Genomic DNA, 19,306 nt, shown 5'->3' with positions numbered 1-19,306 from the left:
AAATTTGTTACGCCCGTTGTAAGTATGGGAAAAATATAAAAAATAACACCAGAGTGAATTATAATTCTGTCTGAATTTGTGGAATACATTTCAGGAAGATTGGTCCAGCGAATGTGGAGTTAGAAGATTGCACCACCAAGCTTCATAATCAGGGTAGCGTCATCTCAGAGGGTATAAAAGGAATCCACTTCACCTGTATTTACACATTCTATCTGAAGGTCTGGGCGGTGAAACCCACGTCGCTCGTCTACAAGAAAGTGCGGGTTTTTTGTCTTAAATATAACTTATATTATATATTCATGTAGATTGTTCAAGTAGAGTATTTAATAGATGATGATAGAAATTTTCCTGAGCTTCCGCCCACGAAAACTGTGAAGGCGTAGATATCTACTTAAAATACGCAGCTGATTTCCTTTTATTACATCGTGTGTTTGAATTTGTCAAAGGAGGTTTGGAGGCTAGTCAGAGACAGGTGTGATTTTGTTATCTTTTGAAACACCTGGCCGGTTATTAGGGGTGAACGAGAACAGAGTCCCCGGAATCAGTTTCCAGTCGCCAGCGGAGAGGGAAGTTCGTCGCATGCTGAAAAGCGAGGAAAGTGCGTCATTTGTGTTGTTAATCGATAGCGAGTGAAAAATCTGTGAAGTTTTAAGTAATCTATAAGAAGATGATGTATTCTGCAACAATAAGTGGCTGAATCCGAGGTCATCTGACTAAAATATAGCCAGAATCTCCAAGATGACTATATTGCAGGTCTGTCTATATTTTGTATTAATGTTGTAGATAGAATTTGTTTGTCCCAATAAAATTTTCCACTTCGTGTGTCGAATTAGTATTTAAATAATGATCAGGCGGAAGTGTTATCTTTCTGGTCATCGTGTGAAACTTTTCGGGGCAGTAAAAATCACGCTGAGAAACTATAAAATGCGTTTAAATAATGTGCTAAAATCCCTTGAGATATTGTTCAACCTGATTAAAGTTAGGAATGTTATAACGATCATATAGTTGTGGTGAATACAATGATTTCGAATGTCCTATGAGTTCAGAAAAAATAGTCGAAATAATAATAATAATAATAATAATAATAATAATAATAATAATAATAATAATAATAATAATAATAATAATAATAATAATAATATTTACGTCGTAAATTTTTTCTATGTTAAACATGTATTTAACAGAAATGTTGAGTAAGATTTGCGTTCGTTTCGAAATCCAGTGAAGTTTGATAAAGTTATATTTATTCGTGGGAAGTTACATTTTGTGACAGCGTGTATGTTGGTGATATAGGAAATCAGGATGTGTTATTTTGTCCTTGAGGTCCGAAAGTGGTAATGAAATGAATGAAAAGATTTTTATAAAATTGTTCGTCATGGGAGTATCAAGGTTTGAAAGGTTTTGGAACAGGAAAAAATGGATTGTGTCGGAATTATATGTTGAGAGAACAGTTGTGTAGATGTTGAAGGCATAGGAAGCCTGTATTTCATGAGTAATGTCGCCGTGATGATAGGCGATGAAGAGGGATTTTTGAGACAGGCTATATTTGTCGATGTCGAAGAATTTTTGAGACAGGCCGTGTATTAAATGTGATATTTCTGAGGCAGGCTGTATATGAGATTCCGTTAGCAATCCGAGACAGCTGACTGGTTGAATAATGGTCAGAATCGAAGTGAGTGCTTTGTGACGCACATTATGATTTCATGTTAAGAACTCCCCGTGATAAACAATTTCTGTAGGAGATTGTAGCTCTTGGCAGTTAAGTCCAAATGACGATTTATGTAAAGTCAGCATAGTGCATGTTATAGTCAGCGACCTCAAGAATAGAAGGGCATTCTGAAAACACGGATGGTGTTATTTATTTGTTGTAACAAATTTCCATCCAATAAATTTTATATATTACGAGACGAGATTATCATTAAATCGGGAACATTGTGGGATGAGATATGGTAGGTTATTAAAATGGTAGTTTGGCTGTGTAGATTCAATGAATTTCGCTTCACTGGATAGTTTATGGATATGAATGTTTAGAACAGTGAGATGGTAGGCGATTTTGGGTCTCAAACTAGAATTACATTGTGAATTTCTTGAGATGGCGGTGATTAGTGTTTTGGCGATATTCACGTAATGTTAGACGTGTGCTGAAATTCATTATTATTTTTCCAAACTTCACTGCGTATGTCGAGATCGTGTTTAAGTCGTGGATTGAGTAGCCGCGCGTTATTAATTTTCATTTTACGTTTTATTGACGAGATAAGGACTTAGTTGCATATCCAGACTTGTGTTCATTCTGTGGCAAGATTCGTTTCATTGTGTGCTATAGTTTCGACAAGGTTTCAAGTTAAATATCAGAGAGTGTTTTTGAAGTTACGATTTCACCTGACATTTTAGGGGATGAGTAGACATCCCAGTGTCCGCTCGACAATAGATTTAGGACGTTACGCGTATCATAGGAGTATACTGATGAGTAGATATCCCCATTTGCGCTCAACGATAGATTTAGGATACTGTGTGTGTGTGTATATATAGATGTTATTGTTAGGGTGTGTAGACACTGTAGGCTAGACGACAGGATTAGGGTGTCGTCTGTATATAGTCAAGTCTTAGGCTAGGTGTTTTGCGGAGTGACTTGAACGACGGTAGTGTCTGCAGTAGTGTATGCAACGCGAAGAGTGTTAGCAAAGTAATATTGAGGCCATGTTTCGGCACAATCCTTACCAGCTGGAAGGAGTTTACATAACATCATGGAACCACTAGAGGCATAAACGCGAGGGTTGTCCAGCATTGGATACTGAGCTAACGGTGATTGATTATTACTGCTGTTTGCCACACGCGTTCGAGTTCATTGAACTTTAGTATTTTAATTTCATTTCTTGACTTAATTATTTTGTCGTTCAGACGTCCGATTGCTTTGATAGTGCCGTGTGGACACTAGCTTACTTATGTGGGACTTGAGTTACGAATGCGGTTTCGATTCGTCAGCTGTGAATATATTTTATTTTCAATTTTCGTTCTTTCATTTTATAATAGGTATGACTTTGGTCCATCAATAACTTGTAGTTAGTTTATTGGGATAAACATAAGTAGACGGATTTGTAATGGTAGTCATAATTTGTCGAATGGAGAGATTTCCGTAGGTTGTTTTGGTATTTTTGACTTTTATTCTATCATGTGGACTTGTAAGTTTATTAAACTTAACATAACCGTTTATAACCCGAAAGTTGGTTTTATAAGAATATTTTTCAAGTGATTTACCACTTTTTCTTTAACTTCAGTGTTTAGCATTTCTTCTAAATGCATGGTGAATACGTATTTCCTGCATTTCGCAGTTTATTCCTTCAGAACGACGTAACGTAAGATCCTCTCGGATCGTGTTGTTGTTGGTTCCTTCTGAACAGCTGTTTGGGTGATGCATGTTTCAGCATCGGGATTAGTCCATAACTTAAGGGTGTCACGAGATGACAATACATGGTGGAATTTTAATTTTAATTATGACTGCTGCTGCTAATTTGTAGTGAACACCATGCCTTCCAGTAGTATTTCGCAGCCTATCCAAAGCAAATGACAGTCAGTTTGGTTCGATTAAGGGTCCATTTGGCGGGTGTTCCCATATCCGACAGGGTATTTGACTGGTGGATAACCTTAATCCAATGTAAATCTGGAATTCTACTTGTTGAAGGTCAGATTTTCTACGGATCGTGTGGATTAATTCTCAGTTATCGTTTGGATCAAAAGGTGCCCGATATTCAGGTTTTATTTTTGTTTTTCTAGTTTTCGATGTCCACTAATTTGTGATATTTTCTACTTTCCTCCGAAGAAAGCTCTTCGATATATGTAAAAGGTAACACTCACTCAATGCAATGTGACTGCGTTTAAATGTTAAATGATTTAATTTTTTTTGATGAATGATTTTATAACATAATTTTTGCATTTTGATAATTTAATAAAAGTTAGTAAGCACATATTTGCTCCTAATTTCAAGTAGTTAGGCTCACTTCTGAACCCCATCGTTTGGTCAAGATCGTGATCGAAATATGCCCGCTACGACCCCAAGATTTAAGAGTTCGATATTGGTCTACTGCAGCAGCTGTGGCCGACCAACGATGGAATGGTAAGTTCAAGGGTTCAGTATTGACAAGAGAAAGAGAAGAATGAAAGACTTCCTATACCTCGCAAAACAAGGGAAGTATGGAGCTTGGCTCTGTCGTCGGCAAAATACCCTGCGGATCCACTTTTAATTACAGGCGGGGTGGTACGCTTTTCAATGAGTTGCAGCCTGATTTAAGATGGCATAAGTCAGTGACAAGACACAGGAGAAATAAGTAATAATATATTGCTCTTAGAACTAATCACTTACTGATGATCATTTCAACATGCATGCTAAGTATTTAGCCGGAAGGCTGGCTTGATCTTCAGTTCCACCATCAGCTGTCATAGATGACCTATGCGTCACTGGGGAGGTATTCTAGGAAAATGAGGAGAGCCGGAAGGCTGGCTTGATCTTCAGTTCCACCATCAGCTGTCATAGATGACCTATGCGTCACTGGGGAGGTATTCTAGGAAAATGAGGAGAGCCGGAAGGCTGGCTTGATCTTCAGTTCCACCATCAGCTGTCATAGATGACCTATGCGTCACTGGGGAGGTATTCTAGGAAAATGAGGAGTGAGGTAGTTTACCGTTGCTTTCCTCATGGAGCTATTACATATTAGTCTGACAAGCCCACTGAAATGCGTGCACTAACCGAACCCATGACCAACATTTTTACACCATTCATAACAGGGACTGGCTGCATAAGGAATGATATTACTAGCATCGCTCATACCTCAGTCACTTTCATATTGTCAAAACGAAGGATGAGACTGAGACAGGTCAATGAGAGTAACAAAATTGATGTAATCTATACCAGAGGCCATAGCACACTGTAAACACTAGGTGCAGGCGGCAAAGCCACCATTTTAAGGTATTTGGATAATATTCACTACAATCAGATTCATTCCACTAGTTATGGTCAAAACTCTCTTTGGCATTTTTCTATAACTATGTATAACTCGCTTCCAAAAAATATAAAAATGTTACCAACTTTATCTATCTTCAAAAGTAATTTAACTAAATACCTGAAGTAGTATGGTAATTATGGTTAGGAAGCTTTGTCCTATCTTATCTCTTACACCATGTTAAATTATATACTTACTGTATTTTATTTTGTAATCAGATTGTGAATATAGCTGCCATTGTCATTTATTTGTATTGCACCAAGAAGAGCCTTGGCTCAGGTGCCTATATTGAAATGAAATAAATAAATAAAATAATAGTAATCGCGTGGTCTCAGATACCGGATTTTAGACCTTCTGAACTGCATAGTGATGATGATAATTTTTTTGTTGAAAGGGGACTAACAGCTAGGCCATCGGCCCCTAATGGAATGAGGAACGTAAGTCTACATTAACATTTTCAGCGTCAGAATTTTGGCTGGCATGGTAAGAGAGGTGTTGGTATACAATTTCTAATCACTAGATTGCTCCCCGTCCTGTCCATATGGCGCTATGGATCGTGATTCGTCCGTTGAATGGGGCTGTTAACCCTTGACCAGTCCCGTTGTTGCTGTTCGACAAGAGTAGGCTATGTGGCGGCACCGGATCTCACCCTCTCCCTTTCTGATATCACGTCATTCATTTAATCTCATTAACACCTCTGAGGAGGTTCACGTCAGGAAGGGCAGCTGGTCGTAAAAACTCACTACGGAGTTTCATCTCGCTTCATACCCGAGCCCGTAGAAAGACGGGTCAAGGTTTGGACGTTTTCTACATTGCTCTAAGTTGTAATTTTAATTATGTTTCCTTTGCGACATCTACAAAAATAAAAAAGTAAATAGGAGATAACCAAAGCAAAGAAAAACTTCTTCAGAATGCATATGATAGCAGTGCAACAGAACACCCTCACAAGGTTCAGTTCGTAAAGACAGTTTCATTGACGTTTCTACCACGTCAGACGAAAGTTTAAGTAGATAATCCCACGTCTCGCACATGGACGATTACCAAGAACTTCTGCCCGAGACAACATTCCGGCATCTTGGCGCCTCCGTAAATCGGAAAATAATTTTTAAGAACAAAATTACTTTCCCAAAAGAAACCATAATTTATTTTCACCGATTATGAATATTATATAGATATTCAAGTATTTTTTTGATATAAAAGCCAAAGGCAGGTATTTTTTTACCAAGTGGAGGTACATACCTAACGGCCCCACGGTGTAGGGGTAGCGTGCCTGCCTCTTACCCGGAGGCCTCGGGTTCGATTCCCGGTCAGGTCAGGGATTTTTACCTGGATCTGAGGCCTGGTTCGAGGTCCACGCAGCCTACATGATTAGAACTTGAGGAGCTATCTGACGGTGAGATAGCGGTCCCGGTCTAGAAAGCCAGGAATAACGACAGAGGATTCGTCGTGCTGACCACACGACAACTCATAATCTACAGGCCTTCGGGCTGAACCGCGATCGCTTGATAGGCCAAGTCCCTTGCAGTGTGTTTCAACGGCGCACTAGCCACACTGGTCATATCAAGGAACTTTCATAATATACTATTTTTAATACCTCGTATTCAGCTTGTTCTCTTCTGATCCCGATGGTGTTGTATTTGTGAAGTCTTTGATTTTCTTACTTTTCATTGCTTTTGTTTCTCTTACTCTCAATTCTCTTGGGAGCGATTGAGTGTTGAATTCTCCCGCTTTGTTTCTCAATTATACGAGGGTGGTTGGACATGCTGTTGATTTGCAGCTTAAAACAAGAAAGACCAGCATTAATCTAAACTGTACCACACCCACACACCGTCTGTTCTCTGACCTTAATGTTATGATGAACTCACTATATTTTAGAATTTAATTAATTAGACTGAGGCCACAGGTGACGAGTGTGGGAATAGAATGAAACACGAGCTATATTGGTATCGCCAGCTGTGGCACGAAGATAAAAAAGAAATCAAATTTGACCGGGTCGCTTAGAGCTACGATCAATAACAACTCAGTCCAGTTGCACACAAATTTATTCCACAAGTCTTTGATGCGGGCGCGAAATGTTTGTTCCCTGTGATTTATGTAGCCTACGGGTAAATTAGTCGGCATAGTTATTCCTACAATATAGTATTTTATATCATCATCATCATCATCATCTGTTTACCCTCCAGGTTCGGTTTTTCCCTCGGACTCAGCGAGGGATCCCACCTCTACCGCCTCAAGGGCAGTGTCCTGGAGCTTCAGACTCTTGGTCGGGGGATACAACTGGGGAGAATGACCAGTACCTCGCCCAGGCGGCCTCACCTGCTATGCTGAACAGGGGCCTTGAGGGGGATGGGGAAGATTGGAAGGGATAGACAAGGAAGAGGGAAGAAAGCGGCCGTGGCCTTAAGTTAGGTACCATCCCGGCATTTGCCTGGAGGAGAAGTGGGAAACCACGGAAAACCACTTCCAGGATGGCTGAGGTGGGAATCGAACCCATCTCTACTCAGTTGACCTCCCGAGGCTGAGTGGACCCCGTTCCAGCCCTCGTACCACTTTTCAAATTTCGTGGCAGAGCCGGGAATCGAACCCGGACCTCCGGGGGTGGCAGCTAATCACGCTAACCACTACACCACAGAGGCGGCCCCACAGAGGCGGCAGTATTTTATATACCATACTCAATTCGGGTATGGAAGAATGACACAATACACTTGATTTATTGATTAACAAACTGGGCGACAAATTTTGTCTTTCTGCTCAAAGGAGTTATAACGTAGAGAACGAACCGTTGAAGATGTTTATAGAGTGGAAGGTATTGATAAATCTGGGGAACGTGAACTGGCAGTGGTCGTGAGTAAGGAAAGACGATAATGTAAATACTTAACATTGTCAGATATATTGGTAATCGGCTTGTTTGACTTGTAGGTCGTTCTTAGTAACAGTACTCATGTGAAGTAATTTCTTCAACAGTGACTTGATTAAAAGTGATTAGTTTCGAAGCTTTGTTCATTTTACAAACAAAACTTTCAATTGAAGCAATGATAAAGATGATTAAAGTTTGGATGTTAAGGAAAAGTCATATTTCTTGTCTGAACTCAGTTTAACAGAAATATGAAAAATATGCGTGAATGATGGGTCGCGACCCCGTTTAAAACAATTTTATATTGCTTATAAATGCATTATTCGGCCATTTTAATTGCTTAGGTGTCCGGCTCCATGGCTAAATGGTTAGCGTGCTGGCATTTGGTAACAGGGGTGCCGAGTTCGATTCCGGGCACTAAAAGCCATACGCCATCTCATTTTTTCATTGTTTCGGTCATATTTTGCTCACTTTAATGATATAACATATTTGGTTATATTCTGTGAATTTTTGCTTGAATTGAGGCGTAGTCTTTAATAAGGTACATGCTATCTACGTCGAGTTTCGAACAGAGGATTTTCAAATTCTGTAGTAGACATACTTTTCTGTCTTTTCCCAGAACAGACCGGCAGCAGGTTTCCAGAAAGAGTTGCTCTACAGACGTTTCATGGAGAACGATGTCATTTCAGAAGATTATATTCAGCTCAGACCTAATCAGCAAACATGGAAATTCCATGTTATCTCTCGCCCAGGTCTTCCTTGACGGGTCCAGTTACAGCAGTCTTTCCCTTTCGCCACCAACGAAATTAAACAAATTGGTATCGCTTCTAGTACTACAGTGAGGCTGTAAAATTAAGAAATTATATGACGGAACAATAATCTTTAGTAAAGAGTCTGAAGTTGAGGCAGCGGAAGCAAAGCGATGGGTCTGACGGTTATAAGAATTTGGAGATCAATCAGTTAGTGAGGTCGAACTGGTCCGACGCTAAAATATCAAAACCAAGGATCGAAGAAGCCTTACCGTTAGCTCATATGTTATACCAAGTGTCCCAATAAAATGACCCAGGACATATAGTAAATATACCAGGTGGTTTTACTAAGGGATAGCGCGAGCGAACAGTACGCAGCGTATGAATTTGACACATGCGTCAGTTTGTTCGTCAGACAACAATAACCTACCAACACACACAAGTTGAGTCCGTCAAACACTAGCGCCTGTGTTTTATCGTTCAGTGATCATGTCAACGTTTGTGCTTGAAAAAAAATTCTGCACGCGTTACTTTTCTTATTTAATCAAAAGGAAAAGGATGTGGAAAGTCATCGTTCGCTGGTAGAAACATAGATGAACACGCTCCGCCCATTAGAACATGTGAGACTCGTTTCGACAATTTAAATGATTTCAATGTGAAAAACAGTGCGCGCTCTGGTAGACCACAAAAGTGAGAACACTCTTGAAGTCCGGCGAATACGTTAATGCACAACGTTATCGCCAACAAATGATTAATTTAAATCACGCATTAATAGAAAGGCGACCGGAATGGGACAGAATACATGGCAAAGTGATTCTGTTACACGACAGTGCGCCGTCTCACACAGCAACACCAGTGAAAGACACTTTGAAATCGTTTGGATGGGACATCCTTCCTCAGCCGCCGTACTGCTCCGACCTGGCGCCATCTGACTATCACCTCTTTGCATCAATGGGGCACGCGCTTGCAGAGCAGCAATTCAGCAATTTTGAGGAAGTTTGTCGCAAAAGACAAGCAGTTTTTCTGGCAGGGTATTCATAACTTATCCGAAAGATGGGCGAAGTGTGTAGAAGCCGATGACCAATATTCTGAATAAACGAAAATTAATTTCCCTTGACAATTACGTGTTTTCTTTACCTCAAAAACCGACAAAAAGTGATGCATACACCTGGCATGTGGCGGCCTTTCGACTCCGTCAAATAACGTAGTAATGTAGTGTCCTTTAGGTTAGGTTGGGCGTAGGCACTTTTGATCCAATTGTGTCTTGTCACCTGTTGAATATTTAAATCCCTCAAAACCGACAACTTCACGCCCCTGTCACTTAACATGGAAACCATTGTACATTGTTAGTACTACACTGCACTGAGACTGTCTGAAAACTGACACTGATTCGTGTGAGTTGAGGTAGTTGTTGAGGGGTAGGTGGTTAGCTTAGTAACCCATTCGGGAATTCCTTCCTCTATCTGCCAAGTACCAATCGCACCAGTTCAACCGCGACCTTTCGCTATGGAAGAAAAATATCTTTGGAATGTATTGACCGTCGGGCCAGTTCGGTACTACCCAAAGCCATTTAATGTGGACGCATATTGAAAGTTCTAACGTATTGTAGCTCTGTCATTTCTGATGTATTATCGCTAATCACGTTTTGGCACGTATAATGTTAGTAATACTCTAATACTTGCTTAAGTCATATTTTACCTTTTTAGGTCATATTAACTAGTTATTAGGGCATACTTGATTGCATATTTTATACTTCTTTAGGTCATAAACTTCCGAACCCTAGTGACAATGGTAATAGTTGTTATAGGAGGATTCACTTTTGTGGTTATTGACTGGCTGAGAGAGAGAGCGATGGAGTAAAGTCGAGTGCCCAGAAGGAATCGTCTAATATGATGCACGTACATACCATAGATGGGTATGTAGGTATGTGAATGATTGGAATTGCAAAGATGCAAAGATCTGAACGTTTAGAACGGCCATCAGAGTGCACTAGTGATGATTCCATGATTATTGAGAAATGTATGCAAATCATGCAAAACATTTATAGACAACGAAAAGTACCGGGGTTTGCAGGTGAAGTGGGGGGGGGGGGAAGGGGGTTATATACACCATTTTTTTAAAATCTATAAAATTGTAAGTTATCTGTTGCTCTTTGAGCGAATTTCGACAGAGAGATAAAGGTTGGCAGTTTACCAACTTAAGTGCAGTAATAATAGTTCCTTGAGATTTTGATTCAATACCATGCAATAAAACATTCACGAAAGTAACAATATTACAACTTTATTACACTTAAATAGACTTACGGCATGATTATACAATTAAAAATAATTTAGTATTGGCTACGCACTAAGAAACTAACAGACACTAAGGTAAGGGTGTATTCTACTCGAAGGCAGGTTCGAACCTCCACAGAGGTATGCCAGAGCCGGAGTTTACGTACGATAAGGTGGCCAGTTCCTTTCCGCTCCTCCATTCCCTTACCTCCACCACCAACAGTGCGTGGCAACCCATCCAAGTCTTGACCACGCCCAATGTTGCTTAACATCGGAGATCTCACGGGATCCGGTGTTTCAACACGGCTACGGCCGTTAGCTACAGACACTAAAGAGACTGCCGAACTGACGAATGCGCGAGGGAAACGGGTGAATCATACCTCAGTGTCTATGACCTTGGTAAAAATAATACCCCTGCTACCCTTCTTCACGGCACATGGTATCGGCTGTTGCGCGAGTCTGCGCTACTTGCTGTGGCGCGATGCACATCAGTTAGCCGGAACGAACCATATTCTGTGCATGTTTCCGCTAAAAATAAATCAATTAAACGAAAGTATGAACTGATAAGACAACGAGGCCTGTACAAATAGCTTTTTTAATAATTCCCATAATTCCTAGCTTCATATGGCTAAAATGGAATAGAAATGTAAGGTTTTCTTCACAAAGTGTATGAAGTGGGGGGGGGGGGGGGGGTGCTAGGAGGCACTGCCAATAACCACACTGAAAAACCCTCGGAATTGGGTTGGTCGTAAAACACATCCTTAGTCACATGTGCGATGCAGTTCTCATCCATGACTAACACGCTTCGGAAAAAAGTTCAGGAAGAAGAAGAAGAACAAGAAGTAGAAGAAGAAGATCATCATCATCATCATCTGTTTACCCTGCAGGTTCGGTTTTTCCCTCGGACTGACCGAGGGATCCCACCTCTACCGCCTCAAGGGCAGTGTCCTGGAGCTTCAGACTCTTGGTCGGGGGATACAACTGGGGAGTATGACCAGTACCTCGCCCAGGCGGCCTCACCTGCTATGCTGAACAGGGGCCTTGTGGAGGGATGGGAAGATTGGAAGGGATAGGCAAGGAAGAGGGAAGGAAGCGGCCGTGGCCTTAAGTTAGGTACCATCCCGGCATACGCCTGGAGGAGAAGTGGGAAACCACGGAAAACCACTTCCAGGATGGCTGAGGTGGGAATCGAACCCACCTCTACTCAGTTGACCTCCCGAGGCTGAGTGGACCCCGTTCCAGCCCTCGTACCACTTTTCAAATTTCGTGGCAGAGCCGGGAATCGAACCCGGACCTCCGGGGGTGGCAGCTAATCACGCTAACCACTACACCACAGAGGCGGCAGAAGAAGAAGATACGCGTTGAAGTTAAGGTGCCACTTGGTGTACGTACCCGTCCCTGTGTCATTGATACCCGGGTCTTCATTCTCGTACTCACAGTTCTACTCTGCCCACTGTACCACCCGACAAGACGACTTCGCCCCACTAATCGCCGCTACTCATGCAGCCGCTATCTTAATACAAGTTACCAATGTTTTATGTGTCCGCCTCTGTGGTGTAGTGGTTAGCGTGATTAGCTGCCACCCCCGGAGGCCCGGGTTCGATTCCCGGCTCTGCCACGAAATTTGAAAAGTGGTATGAGGGCTGGAACGGGGTCCACTCAGCCTCGGGAGGTCAACTGAGTAGAGGTGGGTTCGATTCCCACCTCAGCCATCCTGGAAGTGGTTTTCCGTGGTTTCCCACTTCTCCTCCAGGCGAATGCCGGGATGGTACCTAACATAAGGCCACGGCCGGTTCCTTCCCTCTTCCTTGCCTATCCCTTCCAATCTTCCCATCCCTCCACAAGGCCCCTGTTCAGCATAGCAGGTGAGGCCGCCTGGGCGAGGTACTGGTCATTCTCTCCAGTTGTATCCCCGACCAAGAGAGTGAAGCTCCGGTAGAGGTGGGATCCCTCGCTGTGTCCTAGGGAAAAGCCGACCCTGGAGGGTAAACAGATGATGATGATGGTGATGAATGTTTTATTCGACTAAGGCGATTAAAACATGTTGGTTCGTGCATTTAAGTGAGTATTTTGGGCTATTTTTTAGAATTGCCTTTACGTCGCACCGACACAGATAGGTCTTATGGCGACGCTGAGATAGGAAAGACCTAGGAGTGGAATTGGAAGCGGCCGTGCCCTTAATTAAGGTACATTTGCCTGGTGTAAAAATGGGAAATATGGAAAACCGTCTTCAGGGCTGCCGACAGTCGGACTGGTACCCACTCTCTCCGAAATGCAAGTTCACAGCTGGGCGCCCCTAACAGCAGAGCCAACTCGCTTGATTCCGTCATATAAATGCACTGCCAACAACCACACTGAAAAATCCCTCCAAATTGGTTTGGTCGCAAAACACATCCCTTGTCATATGTGCGATGCAGCTCTCACCCGTAACTCCAACACGCTGCGCAAAAAGGTGCAAGAAGCAAAATAAGAAGAAAAAGAAGAAGATACGCTACGTACCTGTCCCTGTGTCATTTACGCCCGGGTCTTGATACTCGTACCCAGAGTAGTACTCGTCTACTCTGCCCACTATGCCACCCGACAAGACGACTTCCTGGGTGATAAATTCCTGAACGCTAGGAACTGTAGTCTCCTGAGGCGGTTCCAACCCTCCTTCGGATACAGAGTTGTTACTAGTGGTGTGATCTTGACTCCAACTTGGACCTGAAACGGAGAAACACACTTATAGTGTTACTTCCAAAAGTTGGGACGTGGCAGGTTGTTGTCGATGTGGGCGATATACAGTATACAGCCTCGAAGTTACTCAAGTGTGTACAGGATGTTTCAAAAATACATGGCGTAATTTCAGAGTTAGATTTTTCAAATATAGAGAAGCGATTGTGTCTATATGAACATGGGTCCGTAAGCGCGTACTTTTCGAGATATCAGACTTTGTTGTAGGCTATCTTGTATGTACTGATGTACTCCGGTCTTTACGTTACAAGGGCTGTTCAAAATGCTCACCTCCTGCCATACAGGCTTTTGCTCGACGTCGCACGGAGTTACACTCGAATATGTCTGGTGTTACACGTACTGTTTGAAGAGACCTTACAATTCTGCCGTGAAGTGTTGCTTTATCCTTCACACCATTCGCGTACACCAAAGACCCCACACAAAAAAGTCAAAAGGATTTAGATCAGGTGATCGTGGAGGCCAAGAAAGTACGCATTTCTGATCCATGTTCATATATACTTTCTCCTTTCTCTGTATGTTGGGAATCCAACCCTGAAATGATGCCATGCATTTTTGAAACACTCTGTATATATATTTGACTCTGTATAACATTCTAACATAGACAAAAATAATGTGGATTGTATCACAAGTTACCTAATTTCTCTCACTATTAAACCTCATCTGGTGTAATCTATTTTTATAACGTAACAGGTATAATGGACTTTATTAGAAACCAGGCACTTGCTATTAAATATAACAATGTTTTCTTTTGTTTGTTGTTTATTGAACTATAAGAATAAACTCGAGTCCTCATCCCGAGGTGGTGCAACTCCTATCAGGCACACGCTCTGTGGTGGTGAGCTGCATATGCCGGTGTCCGGACACTTGTGGTCACCACAAATCACGGACATTTGCAGTCACTGAGATGAGTTTGTGCCCAGGATGTGTCGGCCAAAGTGCGAGAGGTATCTGCCACCGGAGAAGTGCGATCAATAATCGGTAAAAATATAGCCCGGCTGTCTTGTTATTTGTAATGTTATATTAAATGAGAGATAATGAAATCTTACTTGGAGAGCATCTCAGAGGAGAGATGTGATCATTGCGAAGTCCAGGAACCCACCATCCTGCCCGAAGAAGTATATTTACTTTTATAACCTAATGAAGACTGTTACACGCCATTTCCATTTATGAAGTAGCTATTTGCATCCCTATTGGCTAATGTGAAGTGCAACGTGATGTCGTTGCAGTCAATTATGTTAATAATAATCCGTTACCAACCCCAGAACAATAAAAGCACAAGAAAACGTCTTGTCCAGATCCTATTTTAACCGTCCGCACGGCAAGAACTTTCTTGAGGTCCAGGGCTAGCACCGACGAATAGGAGTGCTATGTCTGTGAATTCTTATTATCTTTGTCAATGTGACTAGTTCCTAAGTACAGAGGTTGTCAGCACTGACCACCATTTGACAACATCCTTCTCTAGAAGGCCACGAGCGGATAAACAAACGACAATTGTTGCGCGGGTGTGAAAATCTTGACAGCCTGGCTAAAGTATTAATCAATAATCTATATGTGTAATTTATATTTTCATATTTTTTTTATCGCAGGTGGAACACAGAAAGTGCCCGTTTTAATCGTGTTTCAATGATGCGTCATCTTTAAGGCCATTGTTTCTCTAAATAATGCGTGCGAGAGAAGAATGTTGTTCTCAAAGTGCGCCAGCAGGAGCCCGGGAAGGTTAATGGGGATGCCTCGAGGTTAAGCTAATGAGGCGTACTTCCTGCTGGAGTGACCGCAAATATCCGGCAACCCGTGTACCATTTTAACCACACACCAGCCCTCCTACCTTTCTTAAACCTTTGGTAGTACCGAGAATCGAACCCGGACCTCCGAGCACGTCATCTATTAGCACTAACCGTTAAGCTATGGAGAGGGACGTTTTCTGAACTTAATTTATTCAAAAATATGCTTTCAATCACGTCGCAGCAAAACTTGGAAGAAAAAATGTTATTGGTCGACTTTCTCAGCAAAGTGAGAATGTATTACCTAAATACCTTTTTGAAGAAGCGCCTGAATAGGAAATGGATTTGGAGGAATTCAGACAACACATTACAAAAGGAAAGTGACTACATCTTGGCAGCAGATAAATGGATTTCTCTGGATGTGTCAGTACTAGCAGTGACCACAGACTTGTAAGGGCAAAAACTCCACATTGACATGCAGGTAGAGAGAAAGCGTACGCTGTGTTGGAAAAGAATACTCTGTCTACATTGTCAGAGTTGAGGGAGAGGAGTACGTTCACCAGATCAACAGCGAACTACAACCAACGGAAGAAATTCAGGACCTGGAGTTGAACGTAATGCTAAGAAAAATCAGGAAAAGCATTAAGACTGTTGTGAAGAAAGTTTTCTCACAGAAGAGACTGAAGAACCCAACAATAAACCTAGAAACAGAAATACTGTTTAATGAACGGAGGAGAACAGATGGAGATTCGCCTAGGTACGCATACCTGTGTACCGTTTAACTAACTAACTAACTAACTAACTAACTAACTAACTAACTAACTAACTAACTAACTAACTAACTAACTAACTAACTAACTAACTAACTAACTAACTAACTAACTAACTAACTAACTAACTAACTAACTAACTAACTAACTAACTAACTAACTAACTAACTAACTAACTAACTAACTAACTAACTAACTAACTAACTAACTAACTAACTAACTAACTACAATTTAATAAATAAATAAATAAATAAATAAATAAATAAATAAATAAATAAATAAATAAATAAATAGCCCACCTCTTTGGTGTAGTGGTTAGCGTGATTAGCTACCATCCTGGAGGCCCGGGTTCGATTCCCGATTTTGCCACGAAATTTGAAAAGTGGTACGAGTGCTGGAACGGGGTCCACTCAGCCACGGGAGGTCAACTGAGTAGGGGTGGGTTCGATTCCCACCTCATCCAGCCTCGAAGTGGTTTCCCACTTTTCCTCCAGGCAAATGCCTGGATGGTACCTTACTTAAGGGCACGGCCGCTTCCTTCCCTCTTCCTTGTCTATCCCTTCCAATCTTTCCATCCCCTACAAGGCCCCTGTTCAGCATAACAGGCGAGGCTGCCTGGGATAAGTACTGGTCTTTCTCCCCAGTTATATACCACGACCCAATGTCCCACGTTCCAGGACACTGCCCTTGAGGCGTAGAGGTGAGATCCCTCTCTGAGTCCGACGGAAAAACCAACCCTGGAGATTAAACAGATTTTAAATACATAAATAAATAAATAAATAAATAAATAAATAAATAAATAAATAAATAAATAAATAAATAAATAAATAAATAAATACATAAATAAATAAATAAATCCGACAGTGGGGCTCGAACCCATTGTCTCCCAAATGGCTAGTTCACAGCTGCTCATCCCTAACTGCACGGCTAAAATTGTACAGATATACCTGCAGTGAATTGTTCAGATACAGTACACCCTGTCGGTATTAATAAATTATTGTTATAATATTTCTTGCTTGCGGTTTAACGTCGCACTGAACTCAGACAGGTCTTGGGTGACAAAGATGTATATAAGGACGAAGAGTAGGAGGGAGGTGGTCAGTGACCTTTATTTAAGTACAGCCCCAGCATTTGCCTGGTGTCAAAATGGGTAAACATGGAAGATCACCTCCAGGGCTGTCGATGGAAGAGGCTTGAACCTAGCTTATCCCATCATGCGGCCTGTGTTGTCATATATAGTATTCTTAAGGTGTTGAAAAGTGTCATTATGTGAGAAAATCGTCAACCGCGGTTAGGATTACGATGTATTCTTTTGTAGTAACCAGGAAGACCAAGTTCGGTCCTTGGATTACTCTGTAATAGAACATTGCTACTGGAGAAAAATATACAAAGGCGATCTCATTGCAGTCTGCTGCGCATATACTAAGAGAAACAGCCATGAATACCGGGCTGGCTGGCTTCTTGCTTCTTTCTCCGACCCGCAAGGTCTCAATATACAAGAAAATAAAATGAACTTTCCCGAGTGGAACGGCTTATGGAGTCTGCAAATAAATCCGGTGGCTTTAAAATATAACTGACTTCATCTATTTATGCAGCCAGTCTCCTAAACTGTGATAGATATTCTAACCAGTATCTACTGCTCTTCAAGGGGACTTAGTTGTAATAATAATAATAATAATAATAATAATAATAATAATAATAATAATAATAATAACAATAATAATAATAGTGTAATGAAAATCCACAGCCTGTTTCCAGTCATTCGATCGGGTCAGGAATGGAATGAATGAATGAAGCCCCATCTAGCGGCAAGGATATGAATTGTGCCGGCTGCCGAAGCCTCTTGCACTCCTCAGGAGCAATGAAATAATAATAATAATAATAATAATAATAATAATAATAATAATAATAATAATAATAATAATAATAATAATAATAATAATAATAATTTCGTGTGGTTGTTACTAGTTTGGTACAGCACTTGCAAGGCAGGTCCACCTCTGTGGTGTAGTGGTTAGCGTGATTAGCTGCCACCCCCGGAGGCCCGGGTTCGATTCCCGGCTCTGCCACGAAATTTGAAAAGTGGTACGAGGGCTGGAACGGGGTCCACTCAGCCTCGGGAGGTCAACTGAGTAGATGTGGGTTCGATTCCCACCTCAGCCATCCTGGAAGTGGTTTTCCGTGGTTTCCCACTTCTCCTCCAGGCGAATGCCGGGATGGTACCTAACTTAAGGCCACGGCCGCTTGCTTCCCTCTTCCTTGCCTATCCCTTCCAATCTTCCCATCCCTCCACAAGGCCCCTGTTCAGCATAGCAGGTGAGGCCGCCTGGGCGAGGTACTGGTCATCCTCCCCAGTTGTATCCCCCGACCAAGAGTCTGAAGCTCCAGGACACTGCCCTTGAGGCGGTAGAGGTGGGATCCCTCGCTAAGTCCGACCGAACCTGGAGGGTAGACAGATGATGATGATGATGATGATGACTTGTAAGGCAGACCCTTCGACGAAAGTGGATGGTATCTGCCGTGTTTGGGAAACTGTGTGTTAGTGTGATAGAGGTTAATGTTACGTATAATGCGAGAGTTGCAGGAATGTCGAAGACAACAAAAGTACCCAGAGCGAAAAAGCTGGCAAAAATCGTTTAATAGCTTATTCCTTGACAAAAAATGAAAATACACAGTTCTAGCCTTTCTGGCAAGCAACTCAGTGTCAAAAACATCCTAGGGATATGAGCTACGAATTTTACGTAAATAAAACATTTCTATTTATGTATTCATTCATTCACGAAGGACAATATACAGCTACACTGAGCAAATTTCACTTGTACTGTCAACAGACTAATTACTGAAGTATGAGAATATATTCTTTATCCCTAAAAATCACAATCCTTTTCTTAATTATCGTTATCCGGTCGATTAGATTAGCAGTTTGCCGTGTTTGTTGTTCATGATGTGTCTACCCTGGGATTGTACAATCTGGCGTACTCCTGCAGGATTGTTCCAATTTCTAATTCAAATGAATATTTGTCCCAATTTGTCCTTCCAACTTAATCTTCATATTATGATGTTTCCTACCTTCAAAAGCTCCAGTCAAGATTATTCGTCTACTAATGTCACCCCTCGCCATGTCTGCACTGACAGCTCGGAACATACCGCTTAGTCGAGCAGCTTGTCTCCTTATACTCAAGTCCTCACAGTCCACACTTTGCAACATTTTC

General features: G+C 41.7%; 1 protein-coding gene across 1 annotated transcript in view; it reads right to left on the bottom strand.

Annotated features, from left to right (window-relative positions):
• The window catches only part of LOC136877829 (adhesion G protein-coupled receptor E1), a 1,255,385-nt gene that overhangs the window by 74,385 nt on the left and 1,161,694 nt on the right, over positions 1 to 19,306 (bottom strand). The window contains exon 4 of the mRNA XM_068228756.1: positions 13,370 to 13,573. Coding sequence (XP_068084857.1) covers positions 13,370 to 13,573 — 204 coding nt within the window. The remainder of the gene's footprint in view (positions 1 to 13,369; positions 13,574 to 19,306) is intronic.

This window comes from Anabrus simplex, chromosome 7, assembly GCF_040414725.1.
Source record: "Anabrus simplex isolate iqAnaSimp1 chromosome 7, ASM4041472v1, whole genome shotgun sequence".
NCBI lineage: Eukaryota > Metazoa > Arthropoda > Insecta > Orthoptera > Tettigoniidae > Anabrus > Anabrus simplex.
This window is presented reverse-complemented; position numbering and strand designations above follow the sequence as displayed.